This window comes from Protopterus annectens, chromosome 14.part0, assembly GCF_019279795.1.
Source record: "Protopterus annectens isolate FY-2018-M chromosome 14.part0, PAN1.0, whole genome shotgun sequence".
In the NCBI taxonomy this organism is placed as follows: domain Eukaryota; kingdom Metazoa; phylum Chordata; order Ceratodontiformes; family Protopteridae; genus Protopterus; species Protopterus annectens.
The window spans coordinates 1,081,104,954-1,081,122,715 of NC_056748.1; the positions used below are offsets into that span (position 1 = coordinate 1,081,104,954).

The 17,762-nt window shown below is 44.0% G+C and overlaps 1 protein-coding gene across 1 annotated transcript in view; it reads right to left on the reverse strand.

Moving 5' to 3' along the window:
* The window catches only part of CFAP46 (cilia and flagella associated protein 46), a 3,596,153-nt gene that overhangs the window by 1,729,869 nt on the left and 1,848,522 nt on the right, over positions 1-17,762 (reverse strand). Inside the window, exon 34 of the mRNA XM_044056880.1 lies at positions 13,172-13,336. Within this exon, the coding sequence (XP_043912815.1) occupies positions 13,172-13,336 (165 nt within the window). The remainder of the gene's footprint in view (positions 1-13,171; positions 13,337-17,762) is intronic.

A 17,762-nucleotide genomic window follows, 5' to 3' on the forward strand; every position in this document is an offset into this window, starting at 1 on the left:
GATTTCCCAGGAGTCCAGGTCAATGCCGAAGCTCTTCAAAGAGACTTTCAATGTATCCTTGAAGCACTTTTTCTGCCCACCTTATGTGCATTTGCCTACTGCACGTTCTCCATAAAACAGTCTCTTGGGGGAGGCGTGTGTCTGGCATATGTACAAGGTGGCCTGCTCACCTGACTTGGGCTCTCCTCAGCAGGGTGTAGATACTTGACAGTCCAGCTTGAGTGAGGACAGCTGTGTCTAGAACTTTGTCCTGCCAGGTAATTTTCAGCAGTCTTCTTAAGCAGTTCATATGGAAACGATTCAGCTTTTTGGCATGATGCTCCTACACAGTCCATGTCTCACAGGCATACAGTAATGCCGGCAGTATGACTGCCTTGTACACCTTCAGCTTTGTGGACAGTTTAATGCCTCTCCTCTCCCACAATGACTCCTGCAACTGTCCAAATGCAGAGCTTGCCTTGGCGATGCGTGTGTCTACTCCATCATCAATGTTCACAAATCTGGAGAGTGTGATGCCAAGGTATGTAAACTTGTCAACAGCCTTCAAGATCTCACCTTCAACGGTGACAGTTGGTTCTGTATACGTCTTCTGTGGTGCAGGCTGATGCAAAACCTCAGTCTACTTTGTATTAATTGTGAAGCCAAAGTTTCTGAAGGCAGTGGAAAAGCAGTTCATACTCTGCTGCAGTCTTCTGCAAACAGGAAATCACACAGAAAATCCTATTCAACCTTGGTCTTGGCCTGTAGCCTCTGCAGGTTGAATAGCCTGACATCAGTCCTGTATCTGATCTTGATGCTGGTTTCTTCATCTTTGCAGAAACCATCTGCCAGCATGGCCGAAAATATCATGCTGAACAGCATGGGTGCCAATACACAGCCTTGCTTAACTCCACTGGTGACTGGGGAGGCATCAGAGGAGTCTCCATCATCCAATACTCGAGCAAGCATACCATCATGGAACTGGCACACCATACTGATAAATTTGCCTGGGCAGCCAAACTTATCCATAGCCCATCATGACTAACAGTGTCAAAGGCTTTAGTCAGGTCCATGAATGTTGTATAAAGGTCCCTGTTTTGTTCCTGGCACTTCTCCTGACTTTGATGTGCTGCAAATATCATGTCCAGTGTCCCTCAGCCTTCTCTAAAGCCGCATTGACTCTCTGGCAGGTGTCCATCTTCCATGTGTTGAATGAGATGGTTGAGGAGGACTCTGGCAAGGATTTTGCAGACAATGACCAGGACAGAGATTCCTCTGTGGTTGTCACAAGACTGCCTGTTTCCCTTTCTCCTATAATGGACAATGGAGGCATCCTTTAGCTCCTGAGGGATAACTACCTGTTGCCACATGGTTTTGAACAGCTCGTTGAGCTTCTGTAACAAGACTGGTCCCCCTTTCTTGTAGATTTCAGCAGGAATGGAGTCAGAGCCTGGTGCTTTACTATTGGAGAGAAGCTTAATTGCTATAATGCAATTTACGCGCAAATCAAAAGATCATCACCCCCCCCCCAATTCCGTGGCGATGGGTGAATGACGAAGCAGCAGGTGCTTGCTACACTGGAAGCTGTAGTCACAACCTCATACACAGGCAGCCCAGGGCAATGGGTCGCTCTCGACTGGACTGAAGCAGCAGTGGAGTTCAGCAGCCCCCTGGGTGTCTGAGCAGCCCTATTTAGGATCGCTCTGCTCACCTCCATGGTCTGAGGAAGGGGCTAGAAAAGGTGCCCTAAACATAGCCTGCTTCATCCTACCCCTGGTCTTCTTGCCACAGCAGGCGGGGATTCCAACCATGCGGTCGAATCACAAAGAAAAAAACATTGGTGACTTCGCTCACCATTGGCACATGGAATGTGTGCACACTCATGGATAGCTCCAAAACAGACGGACCTGAGAGACGGACAGCACTTGTTGCAAGAGAACTTGGCAAGTACAACATCCAAATAGCAGCCCTCAGTGAGACCAGGTTTGCAGAAGAAGGCCAGCTGACAGAATTTAAAGCCGGTTATACTTTTTTTTTTGGAGTGGCCGCAGCAGCAATGAACGTCATGAAGCAGGAGTGGGTTTCACAATAAGATCTAATCTGATTAGCAAATTAGCCAGCCTCCCTAAAGGATTCAATGGCCGACTCATCTCTCTGCGGCTCCCCCTTAAAGGAAAACGCCATGCTACCTTCATCAGTGTATATGCCCCCACCATGACGAATCCAGAGGAAATTAAAGACAAGTTTTATGAAGACTTGGAGTCCCTCATAGCAATTGTACCCAAGATGGATAAGCTCATCATCTTAGGTGACTTCAATGCCAGAGTTGGTGCAGACAACCAGACACGGGAGGATGAGATTGGGAGGAATGGAGTTGGCAAAAGTAACAGCAATGGTCATCTACTTCTGAAGACTTGCACAGCTCATGACCTGTTGATCACAAACACAGTCTTTCGCCTACCCAACTGGACCAAGATGTCCTGGATGCATCCACGCAGCAAATACTGGCATCTAATTGATGTTATAGTAAGGAGAAGGGACAGGTAGGATGATAGAGTGACTAAGGCCATGTGTGGCACAGACTGCTGGACAGACCACAGACTCATCCTCTCAAAACTCAACATGCACATTCAGCCTAGACGGCACCCGCAGGGGAAAAAGACCAATAGGCGCCTGAATGTCAGCAAGTTAGAAAAGCATTCTGTGCACCAGAACCTCAGGGAGGACCTCGACAGTAAGCTTGACCAACTCATCTTTGGCACCAACAGCATAGAAGAGGACTGGGCATCCTTTAGGGATGTGGCCAACAACACCGCTCTCGCTTGGGCATCCTTTAGTGCTGTGGTCTACATTACCGCTCTCGCTTGGGCATCCTTTAGGGATGTGGTGTACAACACTGCTCTCGCTCATTTGGACCTGAACACACGCAAACACCATGACTGGTTCGATGATAATGATGAAGACATTCAGAAGCTGCCGGATAAGAAGCATGAAGCCTTGAGATCCGTCCAGGAAGACACTACATCCATCTTCAAGAAAGCAGCCTATAACTCCATCAAAAGCAAGGTGCAAGCAAAGCTCAGAGAGATGCAGGACTCCTGGCTTAGCAGAAAGGCAGATGAGATCCAGAAGTATGCTGATAGCAACAACTCCAAGCATTTCTATGATGCCCTGAAGACCATCTATGAGTTACAGTCCTCTGGAACATCACCATTGCTTAGCGCCGATGGGTCCAACCTGCTTACTGACAAGCAAGCCATCCTAGAAAGATGGGCTGAGCACTTTAACAATGTCCTGAATATGTCCTGAATAGGCCTTCCTCTATCAATACTGAAGTCATTGACAGCATGCCGCAAGTAGCCATTAACACCTCCCTGGAAGAACCTCCAAAGCAATCAGAGGTTCGTCCTCTGGAACATCACCATTGCTCAGTGCCGATGGGTCCAACCTGCTTACTGACAAGCAAGCCATCCTGGAAAGATGGGCTGAGCACTTTAACAATGTCCTGAATATGTCCTGAATAGGCCTTCCTCTATCAATACTGAAGTCATTGACACCATGCCGCAAGTAGCCATTAACACCTCCCTGGAAGAACCTCCAAAGGAATCAGAGGTTCAAGACTTACGCTACATGACTTAATGGCACACAGGACTGGGGAAACTTTAGAAGTTAGGGATTACCTGGCTTAACATGCCTGAATGGCATGTAAATACAACATGGATCGGGGGGACACTCAACATCAGGGATACGCTATAGCGCTTGCTTTAAAGACATGTTTAAAAAAATGTTTTGTAGAACCACTAGGCACCAGGGATAAATAGCACACATTAACATGAACTAACAGGGAATCCAACCCTGCATCCTACTATCTGCCACTGAGAACACCAGTTCTCTGCACCAGTGATATTATATTAAGCATAAATAAGGAGAAAAAAATACTAAGGGGGACAGGAGGAATTTGGACCAAAACCCCAGCATTAACCACTGTGCTAAATGATGAGTTAGTTAAAAAATGAATATAGATTTAGGGTTTTGGGCATTATAAAATGCCTGCAACAGTTCATAACTCTTAAGGAATAGGAACGGGCAATGTTAAACATACCTTTCAATCCTGTAATGGAAGAAATCAGTACAAAAAGCCAAACTTAATCATGGAACAAAATCATAGAGGAATTTGAAGCCTTCTTTAGACATATTACAAAGTCATAGGATAACAGCTTTTGCACTAGCATACATTTACTGTAGGAAATGAAATGTGAAACTCAAATGTCTAGCATTAAGGACTGACTGTAATCATCTGTGAATTACCAGGCTGGGGAAAAACAGACTCTGTGGACATTCTTTTAAGAGGGACAGGAGTAAGGTATGTGGTGTGTTGCACTGTGTGCGTGTGTGTGTGGCAGTGGCTGAGGGGGGAGCTTGTGTTAACACAACGTGGCCTCGACTGTTTACTGCAGTGAAGTACTGATCTGCAGTAGCAGTCATTAGCAGTGATTCAGAGTCATGCAACTTAGCAGATGAGGTCATTCTTCATTATGGCTAATGTGTCTCTGAAATAGCAATCTCCACATCACAGAACCAGGGCCATTTACCACAGTCCTTAACGCAAGCACTAGTGTTCATTGTGAATGCTCAGGGTACATTTTCTGCCACCATATAATTCTCACCTACACAAGTATTCAGACGGTGATGATGCTCTAATCATTAAGTTCTCTCTGCTTGCTGTATTTAACACCTCTTCACCTAAACCTTTCTACACTTCTCAAATGGCAGCATCATTTTATTGTACCATTGGACTCTCACTCAATATTAAATAAGACAGTAGACCTCTTCACCTAAACCGTTCTACACTTCTCAAATGGCAGCATCATTTTATTGTACCATTGGACTCTCGCTCAATATTAAATAAGACAGTAGACCTCTTCACCTAAACCTTTCTACACTTCTCAAATGGCAGCATCATTTTATTGTACCATTGGACTCTCGCTCAATATTAAATAAGACAGTAGACCTCTTCACCTAAACCTTTCTACACTTCTCAAATGGCAGCATCATTTTATTGTACCATTGGACTCTCGCTCAATATTAAATAAGACAGTAGACCTCTTCACCTAAACCTTTCAACACTTCTCAAATGGCAGCATCATTTTATTGTACCATTGGACTCTCGCTCAATATTAAATAAGACAGTAGACCTCTTCACCTAAACCTTTCTACACTTCTCAAATGGCAGCATCATTTTATTGTACCACTGGACTCTCGCTCAATATTAAATAAGACAGTAGACCTCTTCACCTAAACCGTTCTACACTTCTCAAATGGCAGCATCATTTTATTGTACCATTGGACTCTCGCTCAATATTAAATAAAACAGTACACCTCTTCATCTAAACCTTTCTACACTTCTCAAATGGCAGCATCAGTTTATTAAATAAAACAGTACACCTCTTCACCTAAACGTTTCTACAATTTTCAAATGGCAGGATCAGTTTACTGTACCATTGGACTCTCGCCCAATATTAAATAAAACAGTATACCTCTTCACCTAAACGTTTCTACACTTCTCAAATGGCATTATCAGTTTATTGTACCATTGGGCTCTCGCTCAATATTAAATAAAACAGTATACCTCTTCACCTAAACCTTTCTACACTTCTCAAATGGCAGTATAAGTTTATTGTACCACTGGACTCTTGCTCAATATTAAATAAAACAGTAGACCTCTTCACCTAAACCTTTCTACACTTCTGAAATGGCAGCATCATTTTATTGTACCACTGGACTCTCGCTCAATATTAAATAAGACAGTAGACCTCTTCACCTAAACCTTTCTACACTTCTCAAATGGCAGCATCATTTTAGTGTACCACTGGACTCTCGCTCAATATTAAATAAGACAGTAGACCTCTTCACCTAAACCTTTCTACACTTCTCAAATGGCAGCATCATTTTATTGTACCACTGGACTCTCGCTCAATATTAAATAAGACAGTAGACCTCTTCACTTAAACCTTTCTACACTTCTCAAATGGCAGCATCAGTTTATTGTACCATTGGACTCTCACTCAATATTAAATAAAATGCCACTGATTTCTCCATCTGACTAATTACACAATCACCTTTTGCTCTAACAACATCAGACAAACATTCAAAGCTCATCTCTTCTTTGGCTGTAATCAACAGACATAAGCAATACCTCTTCACCCATCTTCTCCCACCTTCTTCCCCATCTTCTCTGTCTGCTCATCTATACCCTCAGCAGAATTCTCTACATGAACTACACAATGTGCTATAACATGATAAGGTTAAACATGACTACTGTGAATATGCTTGCATGACACCTTCTGCACATTGTCATTACTTCTACTTACTTTCACGTTGCTCCTTTTGGAAATTTTTAGTTCAACCATGATACCCAGACTTCTGTTAATTAATGTTTATAAATTCCTAGCATTGTCTGGGCTATTTCTTACACGGCGTTACAGAAATAGAAGTTATGTTCTTACCATAACGTTCCATGTTAGTTGTCTTCTTCTCGCCTTCTTCTTGCTGGATGGGTTCGGAGCCGACCTCGGCTCCGACTCGGCCACTCTAAAAGCTCGAGAGTTGGTTCCACCGGCTCGAGGCTCCCCTTATATCCCACAGTGCTAGGCGAGAGTTACCTCAGATCTCATTTGTAAGCTAACCCCAGCTTAAAACAGTAACAGTATAACTGTAAAACAGAATCCACCTCTAACAACAGGAAGAAAGAAGGGTGACCTACATCCTGAACCAAGAAATATGCATAATAGCATATGACTAAGAAAGAGGTGGTAGAAAGAGAGGTCACGATCACAACTCCTCTAGGTCTGTCCAGGCCAGGGGGAAGGAGGGTGGGACGCAAGAAGAAGTCGAGAAGAAGACAACTAACATGGAACGTTATGGTAAGAACATAACTTCTATATGTTAAGTTGTCTATCTCGCCTTCATTCTTGCTGGATGGGACCGCGTCCCTAGCACCATGTCCCGGGTGGCCTAACGGAACAGACTCCTGAGAACAGTGGAACCAAAATTAGCTCTATGCCTAGAAGCTAAATCCAACTTATAATGAGAAATAAAAGTGTGAGGAGTAGCCCAAGTAGCCGCTGCACAAATGGTGTCAATAGGCAGTCTGTCTTGGAAGGCTAAAGAAGTAGCCAACGCTCTGGTGGAATGGGCTTTAGGTTTGTTAGGCAATTTTTGTTGTCTAATTTCATATACCAGGGAAATCAAAGATGTTAGCCATCTGGATAATGATACCTTTGAAACTGAAAGTCCCTTTCTGCTTTCCGCATAGGAGACAAACAGCTGATCAGATTTTCTGAATTGTTTCGCCCTATCCAAGTAGTACCTTAATTGACGATGAACATCCAGGCAGTGTAATTTTTGTTCAGACCTATTGGAATACTCTGGGAAAAAGACAGGGAGGTCAATGCTTTGGTTTAGATTTGATGTTGAAACCACCTTAGGCAAAAAGGACGGGTTAGTTCGTAAGGATACTCTGTCCTTATGGAACAAAAGATAAGGAGAACGACAACTGAGTGCTTGAAGTTCTGAAATTCTTCTAGCTGATGTGATAGCCACCAGAAAGAGAGTTTTCCATGATAATAATTTCAAGGAACATGAAGCTGCAAGTTCGAAAGGGGAAAGAATCAAAGAAGCAAGAACTAAATTTAGGTCCCAAGGAGAAGGAGGATTTCTTATAGGAGGTCTGAGAAGAAAAACTCCTTTCAAAAAGGCTTTGCAAAGTTTGTGGGACATTAGGGCAGATTCAGAAATACCCACATGGAAGTTAGAAATAGCTGCCAATTGAACCTTAAGAGTAGATGGAGATGAACCTGCATGGAAGAGTTCAGCTAGAAAATCAAGGACTATTTGGATGGAAGCGGTGAAAGGATCTATGTCCTTTCCTTGTGCCCAATATGAGAAGCGTTTCCACTTACTCAAATAAATCTTCGAGTGGAAGATTTATGGGAAGCTATCAATATATCTCTAACAGAGTGAGATAATTGAGGAAGCCTGGCTACGGTTGGAACTGGAGGAACCAAGCAGTGAGGTTCAGAGAGGGAGGGAGCGATGAAACTGACCCGACTGGTGGATCAAAAGATCTGGAACTAGGTCCAGATTCCACGGTCGCCCAAGAGAAATCGATGTAGAAAGGGGAACCACACTTGTCGAGGCCAGTAAGGAGCAATGAGGATCAATGAGGCCTTCTGAGCGATAGCTTTCTGTATTACTTGAGAGATCAGTGGGAAAGGAGGAAATGCATACAGAAGTCCCCGGGCCAAACTTGGACTAGAGCGTCCCTGCTGGGTTGGCCTGGTAAAGGGAATAGAGTGAAATATTCTCTGCACTTGCTGTTTTGGGGAGTAGCAAAAAGATCGCAGCAAGGCTGACCCCACTTGAGAAAAATTTCTCTCACTACAGAGTCTTTCAGAGACCACTCGTGAGGCATGAGTATAGCTCTGCTCAACTTGTCCGCAATGTGATTGGACTTCCCGTGGATGTGCGTTGCTATCAGAAAACGCCGAGAAGAAATCGCCCATTGCCACAGTCTGAGTGCTTCTCGACACAGGGGGTATGATCTGGTTCCGCCTTGTTTGTTGATGTACCACACTACAGACATATTGTCTGTCTGGATTGCAATCGTTCCCAAGGGAAGAGAGTCTTGAAGGGCTTGCAACGCTAAAAGCACTGCTCTCATCTCCAGAACATTTATGTGCAAGTGGCATTCGTTTGGTTGCCATGTGCCCTGGACTGTCCTGCCCTGATAATGCCCCCCCCACCCGATCAGGGAGGCATCCGTTGTCAGAGTAGCAACCGGAGGAGGTGGAACAAATGGTCTTCCCGACAGGAGCTGGGTAAGACATCCACCACATGAGATGCTTTTTGCACGCTTGCGTGATCATAATGGTGTGAGACATTGGAAGTTCCTGGTATGACCATTGAGTGAAAAGCATCCACTGAAGGATCCGCATGTGGTATCTGGCCAATGGAAGGAGAGGTATGGCCGCTGCCATGATTCCCAACACCTTTAGAACTAACCTGGCTTTGACTCTGTTGTTGTTGAGAAGAAGTGACACCAATTTGTGAATGTCTGATATCCTTTGGTTCGTTAGCCTTGCAGACATGTTTATAGTATCTAGATTTGCCTATGTAGGTAATAGTACGACAAGGCGACAAAACAGACTTTTCGCAATTTATTGAAATACCCAGTTTTTGACAAACGCGAAAAGTATAATCTCTGGCCATCAGAAGGAGATGCTTGGTGGGAGCTGTGAGAAGCCAGTCGTCCAAATATGGAAACACCTGGAATCCTTGTCGTCTCAGGTGAGAAGCTACCACTGCCATGCATTTGGTAAACACCCGGGGCAGTGGTGAGACCAAAGGGCAGGGCCCTGAACTGAAAATGACTGGTTCCCAGCCTGAAGCGGAGGAATCTTCTGGAGCGCCTGTTCATTTTATGTGATAGTACGCATCCCGAAGGTCTATAGAGCACATCCAGTTTCCTTTGCCCAAAAGGGGAAGAATGGATTGCAGCGTGACCATCCGAAATCTTGTTTTCTTGACTGATTTGTTCAAGACACTGAGATCCAAAATCGGTCTCCAGTCCCCTGTTTTCTTTGGAACTAAAAAGAACCTTGAGTAGATTCCGGATCCTTGTTGATCTGCTGGCACTGACTGAATTGCTCTTTTTGCAAGCAGTTTTGAAATTTCCAAAGCTGCTATATCCCTTTGAGCGGGTGGAACATCTGGAAGGGATTTTTTTGACTGATTTGGAAAACGAAGAAAGGGGATAGAATAGCCTTCGGAAATGATGGACTGTACCCATTTGTCTTGAGTCAGGGATAGCCAGGCTTCTGGGTACAGTGACAATCTTCCCCGACTGCCTCCGAAGATGGGCAGTCGGGCAACACCTCAGGGATGCTGAAAGGGCTTGTCAGGAAAGGCTTCCCGATTGCCCTGGTTCTGCGGACCCCTGCCCCTAGGGCTTACGTCTACCATTGTTATTCCCACCTCTGCCCTTGGTAGGAAAACGACTCTGTGCGTCAGGCGAAGTCCCTTGAGATTGTTTACGGAACCACATCTTCCCACCCTTCTGGCCTTTGGGGTAAGGCCTAGAAGGAGTCGAAAAATGGACTCCGACGGCAGAAAGGGTCTTGCCATCAGTCTCGCACCTAGTCAGGGTCTCTTTCACTTGAGGACCAAAGAGAGATGATCCATCAAAAGGGGAGTTCGTGAAAGACATCTTGAAAGGGTCCGCAAAATTGCATAGCCGCATCCAGGCGTGCCTACGTAAAGCTACACCTGTCCCTGCGGCTCTGCTCGCTCCATCGGCCACATAAGAGAGGAGGCGCATGGAGGAGTTGGATATGGAATTAAGGGTAGCCAGCTGCGTGTTCATTTTTTCTTGGAAACCCGCAGCTGTAGGATCCTTTAACATTTCACTCGCTTCCTTGATCAAGTCCCTCTGAAGACGAGTGAAATGGCACAGGTAGTTCAGCGAACGCATAGTAAATGTCGCTGAGGAGAACATCCGCTTCCCGTACCTATCCATGGACCTAGATTCCTTGTTAGGTGGATGGACAGGCACTGAAGGATCAGCCAGTTCCTTCTTTGTGGCAGCAGCTACCACCATAGCATCCACAGAAACTCCTTTTGATAAAAATTGCTTGTCTGATGGAGCTGTGATGAACTTAGAGGGTCTCCTGGGAGTGGGGTCCACTGAATCAGGAGCCGTCCATGCCTTCTTAGCAACCACCTGCATGAGGGGGTCAAGGGGGACACCCAGGAGGTGGAAGGACGAGAGCCAAACGCCTCAAGATACACAGATTCGTCCTCCGAAGGGTTGAGGGCTGGCCAATTTCCCCTCTGTTTCAGGATCTCCAGAATGTCTGCAAATGAGACATCTTCAGAAGGGGAACGGGGGGAACCCTCAGAATCATCCAGATCTGTGTCTGATGTGATAGACTCAGGTGAGTCAATGTGTTTCCTCTTGCACTTCCTCTTCCGAGGGGGCTCTTCTGCCAAATCAGGAGAGGCCTCGGAAGAGGATGAAATCCCCACAGGGGGCTCTTGAGGAGCTGGCTCTCTGCGGTCCGGGATGAGGGAGTGAGTCGACTTACCCTGAGGCAGCATCGAGGGAGAGGCGGACGGAGCCGACTGTGGAGTAGAGCCAGGCTCTAACACACTCCGCATGACCTCGAATGCACCCCTGTCAGGCAGAGCCAGAGGTCCCCGCTCCGAGGAGCTAAGAACCCCCCTCGGCACCGACAGTGATGGCTCCGAGGTCGATGTCGGAGCCGAACTCACCAGCGCCGGCCCGAGAGGAGAGGGGTCGGACAAGGGTCCGATGCCACTCACCCCTCGGAGCCGACGAGGGAAGTCCGCGCCGAGATTCCTCCAAAGAAGAAAACGGAGCGACGACGGAGCCGAAGACAATTGTCTCGGCCCGGCAATCACAGTCTCGGTTCCGACGACCCGGCTCCGAACTCAAAAGAGTCGAAGGAGGAAAGAGTTGATGGACCGGGGCAGGCACCGACTGATGAGTCGGGCTCTGAAGCATCTGGGCTAGTGCCTTGGACTTAAGTAGTCGACTCACTACCCTCTGAAGGTCATGATCGGACAGCCTCGATGACCTAGAGGAGTGAGACCTTTGGCTCCGTTCAGACAGCAGGGGAGATCCTGGAGCCGAATGAACGGAGCCAAGAGATGGTGACCTAGACCTCTTTCTAGTTGTCGGCTCAAGGTCTGGTCGGAGCCGACACGGTACCTCAATAACCTCGGCTCCGCCGGAGCCGAGGAGCCACAGAAACTGTGGACTGAGACTTATCTGCTCCAGCCGGAGCCGATAAAGGCAAAGGTTGAGCAACCTGAGGTCTCGGCTCAGAAGCCGGAGCCGAAGACCTCGATGCCTTAGAGGGCTTCCCTGTTGAAACTGACAGGGAATCCTCTGGCTTCAATAAGCCTCTCAGAATTAACTTGTTTTTCTTTCCTGCAGGACCCTGGGGCTGAAGCCATGGCACACAGCACAGGAGTCCTGCAGGTGCAAAGGCCCCAGACAATAGACACAAGAAGTGTGAGCGTCTGTCAGAGACATTTTCTGACAGCACGCATCACACTTCTTGAATCCGGAGACCTTTGCTTCTTTAGACATTTCCCTAACTGACAGGTGTACACAAACACACACCCAAACACACAAGTTATACCCTGTCAGGAAAAATAATAAATTTAGTAGTGATACTAGAATTTAAAGTACAATAAAATTAAAGTAAACTACACAAACACTCCACTAGGGAAGGGAAGGCCTAAGGCCCAAAGGAAGAACCAAAGGTTCTTTGGTAAAGAAACGGGAAATTTTAGGGTCGGGGATAAAGTTTTGTGATCTACACTAACTAAGAAGAAATTTAACTTAAAAAGGGGTTAAAAGAGTAACTTTTAGAAGAAAAAGTTAACACTCACCAGGAACCGGTAGAAGCAACCAACCTCGAAGCTGTAGCGGCAAACGAGATCGGAGGTAACTCTCGCCTAGCATTGTGGGATATAAGGGGAGCCTCGAGCCGGTGGAACCAACTCTCGAGCTTTTAGAGTGGCCGAGTCGGAGCCGAGGTCGGCTCCGAACCCATCCAGCAAGAATGAAGGCGAGATAGACAACTTAACATCAAATGTTAGTGTTGTTGCAAAGTACCCGTCTCAGATCTGCATCATCAAGTTTTACTTTTGTCTCAGTCTCTGTAACCTGTTACAGATAAATTAAGTTGTACTTTGCCATGTTAATTGTATCCTTTACAGGTGGAGCTTTTCTCCTCGGGCCTCTGCTGAAAATGGGCTACTTAGCCCAGTCGGACCTCCCCAGTAAACAAATGTTAAATTAAAATAAACACCAGTGTGAACTGTTGCTTTTACATCCTCATGACACTATGTTTGGGGGCCTTATCCCTCACAGCCTTCTTACACATCCGTATCTACACATATTAACCAGCCATCACAAACACACACCCAACATTCACACACGTTCATGTTCTAAACTTTGTGAAAAGCAACAATCATGCTGCTGTTGATGAAACATTCCTGCACAGTACACATTCACTGAACTGGCTATGCAAATAATACTAAAAATACCATTTGAATATATTTATTGCTGACTGCGATTACATTTTTCATATTTACTTACAGGTTTTATGATGTTATTCTTGCTGACTGTTAAAGGAGAATTCATTTTAAAGACGTCTCTGGCTTCTTCAGGGCAATCATAGTTTGCCCATTCTTCTATGCCACTTGGTAGGGCATCAGGCACTCCTTTTCGTTTTGATTTCTCAGTTACAGTGGGAGGAGCTGCCTAAAAGTTAAACACACAAAGTAATTTTTTTTTATAACATCTGAAAATATTATAATTTTCGCACAATGAAAATCACTAATCAGGACTACTGAATGAAAGCTACATGTAATCGAGGTGTAACTATGGTTCAGCTGATACTGATAAATCCAACTTCACTTGTAACAGGGTTCACTACAGAATGCCACCACTGCATGTCAATGATTCAAACCTTAAATATAGAAAAACAGCGTTGTAAAGAAGACTGTATGCATAAATGGAACACATGTACTTACCATCACACCATAGCCTTTTCATCTTAGTCCTTCTGATACAAATATTGGGACTTGCACCACATCACAGATCTGATTCAGATGTGCCAGTGCTTCCAGCTTGGAGCGCTGGAACGTTACCCACCCTTAAAGCTCTGCACTCTGTCCTACCTCCAGATTAAGTTTGCTGAACACAGAAGAAAGCAGCCTCTTGTATCACCACAGTCTACAAGATATGTAGGAGGAAAAGAGGCAATTTGGAAGAGGGATTGAGGGAAGGATGTCACTTATGATGGACTAGGATGAAAATGATCCAGCGTCAAGTCAGATCCAACTATTGGGACAGAATTTCAAGCTACCTTTTTCCTTGACTGGCATCATGACAGGATACCTTTCAAAACCGAAGCTCCAAAGAAGTTCTGGATCTGGATATTACATTTATTGTATAATACTTGGCAAAGGTATTAAGATGGACCATGTTGCTGTGGCACAAATTTCCTCTGTCAACAGATGACATATAAAAGGCAGTTTGAGCAGTAGCACTGCAGAGTGCAGTTACTATACCACACCATCATAGCTAAAGAAGTGCATGATGAAAGCCTGCTTGTGCACCTAGTGGAAGAGATCCAGGAGCTCCTCGATAAAGTGAGAGAACAGCAGCATTTAGACCTTTTCTAAGGGCAAGACCACCGTGCATTGGAGTACAAAACTGAATGGGAAATAGCTAAACAGCAAAAGGAAGCAGGGAGCCACACAATCTCACAAGGCAGCTCCTTCGGCACTAGACAAAGAATTCTAGGACACAGCTAGAAACAAAACACACCAGCCTTCTTGGAGGGAGGGAAGTTTGAAGCAGCCAGATCAGTCTCAGTCAGCAAAGGTCAAAAAGGGCACTCAATAAATGTTGGACAGGGATACTGATCAGTGCAGCGATAGGTTGATAAATGATAAAGACAAGAAGCATTTCAAAGAATGGACTATAAGGGGCTACTGACAAAGCTCCAACAACAGGGACTCGGAATAGTCACAGGGCAAGTTTAAAGGTGGGGGGGGGGGGGGTAAATCATGACCAGAGATATTTTCAGGCTCATTGAACACAGCAGATCAATGTGACTTGTTGGCTAGAGGTTTAGAGAGGTTGGACACAAGTAGCCTTAATAGATGAACAGTGTTAAAAGGGACTGGCAATTGTTTACCTGACTGTTAGCTGTTAATATTTTCCAGCTGCATTTAGTAAACTGCTTTTTCAGTATAGCAAATTTAATACATTACACAAACGTGAAAATATATCATGAGATATGGACTACAAAGTCTTGGCAGGTGACATCAGCCTGTCCCTGAATGAAACATCAGGCTGTACAAAGGGAAGCGATATCACAAAGTATGTCACGAATATGTTAACAAATAGATAAAATGAAACAACTATTTAGATGGTGGAGGCAAACATATCTAGAGAAAGAGAGAGTTGCCTTTTTCAGGGCTTCAGTAAAGCTAGGCAAACATATAAACCTCATTTTACTTCATAGGTGTATGCTAGAGAATTTAAAAAAGATAGTTATAGAGATACTAAGCCTATCTGATCAAGCACCCACAGTAGGAGAGATAGAGGTATCAAAAGTTGAAAAGTAGTAGTGCTGGAGAGTTCCAGAAAAGAAACTAGAACTTCATATACTAGTATCAGATGTGATCCAAAGAAATATGGATACAAGGGAGGAGATGGGAATCCCTTGGTTGGAAGGCGTAAGGCAGTGCTCAGAGGAGAACTAATGGAGAGAGATGCTAAGAAATGGAAAGTATGCCAGAATCTATTGCAGAAAAAGCATATCAGCTTAAAAAAAGTTATTTATTTATTTTACATATGTTTACCAGGATAGTCTGACTGGGCCAGTAGACCATTTGCAGCATAGGCCCAGGGAGAAAGCTTCACTGCAGTTTACAAAGTCAAAAACAGAAGTTGTACTTAGACAGCATGATAGGTTACAGAACAGCTTCAAGTGTATCAACACAAGTAGAAATTGTACAAACACAATATAATACAGTGCAACAAAGGTTATTCTTTTTCATTTTGAATAAAACTCAAGTGGAAAAAGTAAAATAAGGAGATCACATATATCACACAGATAAATATCACACTGGTTACTGGTGTTCTAGGAAATGGAGACGCACTGAGTTAAGTTACATATATCACACACACAAATATCACACTGGTCATTGGTGTGCCAGGAAGCAAAGACGCACCGAGTTAAGTTACATATATCACAGAGACGAATATCACACTGGTTATTTGTGTTCTAGGATAGGGAGACACACAGAGGTAAGTTACATATATCACATAGACAAATATCACATTGGTTATTGGTGTTCTAGGAAACAGAGATGCGCAGAAGTAAGTTACATATATCACACAGAGAAATATCACACTGGTTATTGGTGTGCCAGGAAACAGAGACACACCAAGGTAAGTTACATATATCACATAGACAAATATCACACTGGTTATTGGTGTTCTAGGATAGGGAAACACACAGAGGTAAGTTACATATATCACATAGACAAATATCACACTGGTTACTGGTGTTCTAGGAAACGGAGACACACCGAGGTAAGTTACTTATATCACATAGACAAATATCACACTGGTTATTGGTGTTCTAGAAAAAGGAGATGCACAGAGGTAAGTTACATATATCACACAGACAAATATCACACTGGTTGTTGGTGTTCTAGGAAACAGAGACACACCGAGGTAAGTTGCATATATCACACAGACAAATATCACACTGGTTATTGGCGTTCTAGGAAACGGAGACACAAATAGGTAAGTTACATATATCACTTAGACAAATATCATACTGGTTATTGGCATTCTAGGAAACAGAGACACACCAAGGTAAGTTACATATATCACATAGACAAATATCACACTGGTTATTGGTGTTCTAAGAAATGGAGATGCACAGAGGTAAGTTACATATATCACACAGACAACTATCACACTGGTTATTGGTGTTCTAAGAAACAGAGACACACCGGGGTAAGTTACATATATCACACACAGAAATATCACACTGGTTGTTGGTGTTCTAGTAAACAGAGACACACCAAGGTAAGTTACATATATCACATAGACAAATATCACACTGGTTATTGGTGTTCTAGGATAGGGAGACACACAGAGGTAAGTTACATATATCACACAGACAAATATCACACTGGTTATTGGTGTTCTAAGAAATGGAGATGCACAGAGGTAGGTTACATATATCACACAGACAAATATCACACTGGTTATTAGTGTTCTAGGATAGGGAGACACACCGAGGTAAGTTACATATATCACATAGAAAAATATCACACTGGTTATTGGTGTTCTAGGAAACGGAGACACACCGAGGTAAGTTACCTATATCACATAGACAAATATCACACTGGTTATTGGTGTTCTAGAAAATGGAGACACACCAATGTAAGTTACATATATCACACAGACAAATATCACACTGGTTATTGGTGCTCTAGGAAATGGAGACACACATAGGTAAGTTACATATATCACAGACAAATATCACACTGGTTATTGGTGTTCTAGGATAGGGAGACACACAGAGGTAAGTTACATATATCAGACAGACAAATATCACACTGGTTATTGGTGCTCTAGGAAATGAAGACACACATAGGTAAGTTACATATATCACATAGACAAATATCACACTGGTTATTGGTGTTCTAGGAAATGGAGATGCACTGAGGTAAGTTACATATATCACATAGACTAATATCACACTGGTTATTGGCATTCTAGGAAACGGAGACACACATAGGTAAGTTACATATATCACATAGACAAATATCACACTGGTTATTGGTGTTCTAGGATAGGGAGACAAACACAGGTAAGTTACATATATCACATAGACAAATATTACACTGGTTATTGGTGTTCTAGGAATTGGAGAAGCACCGAGGTAAGTTACATATATCACATAGACAAATATCACAATGGTTATTGGCGTTCTAGGAAACGGAGACACACCAATGTAAGTTACATATATCACATAGACAAATATCACACTGGTTATTGGTGTTCTAGGATACGGAGACACACAGAGGTAAGTTACATATATCACATAGACAAATATCACACTGGTTATTGGTGTTCTAGGATAGGGAGACAC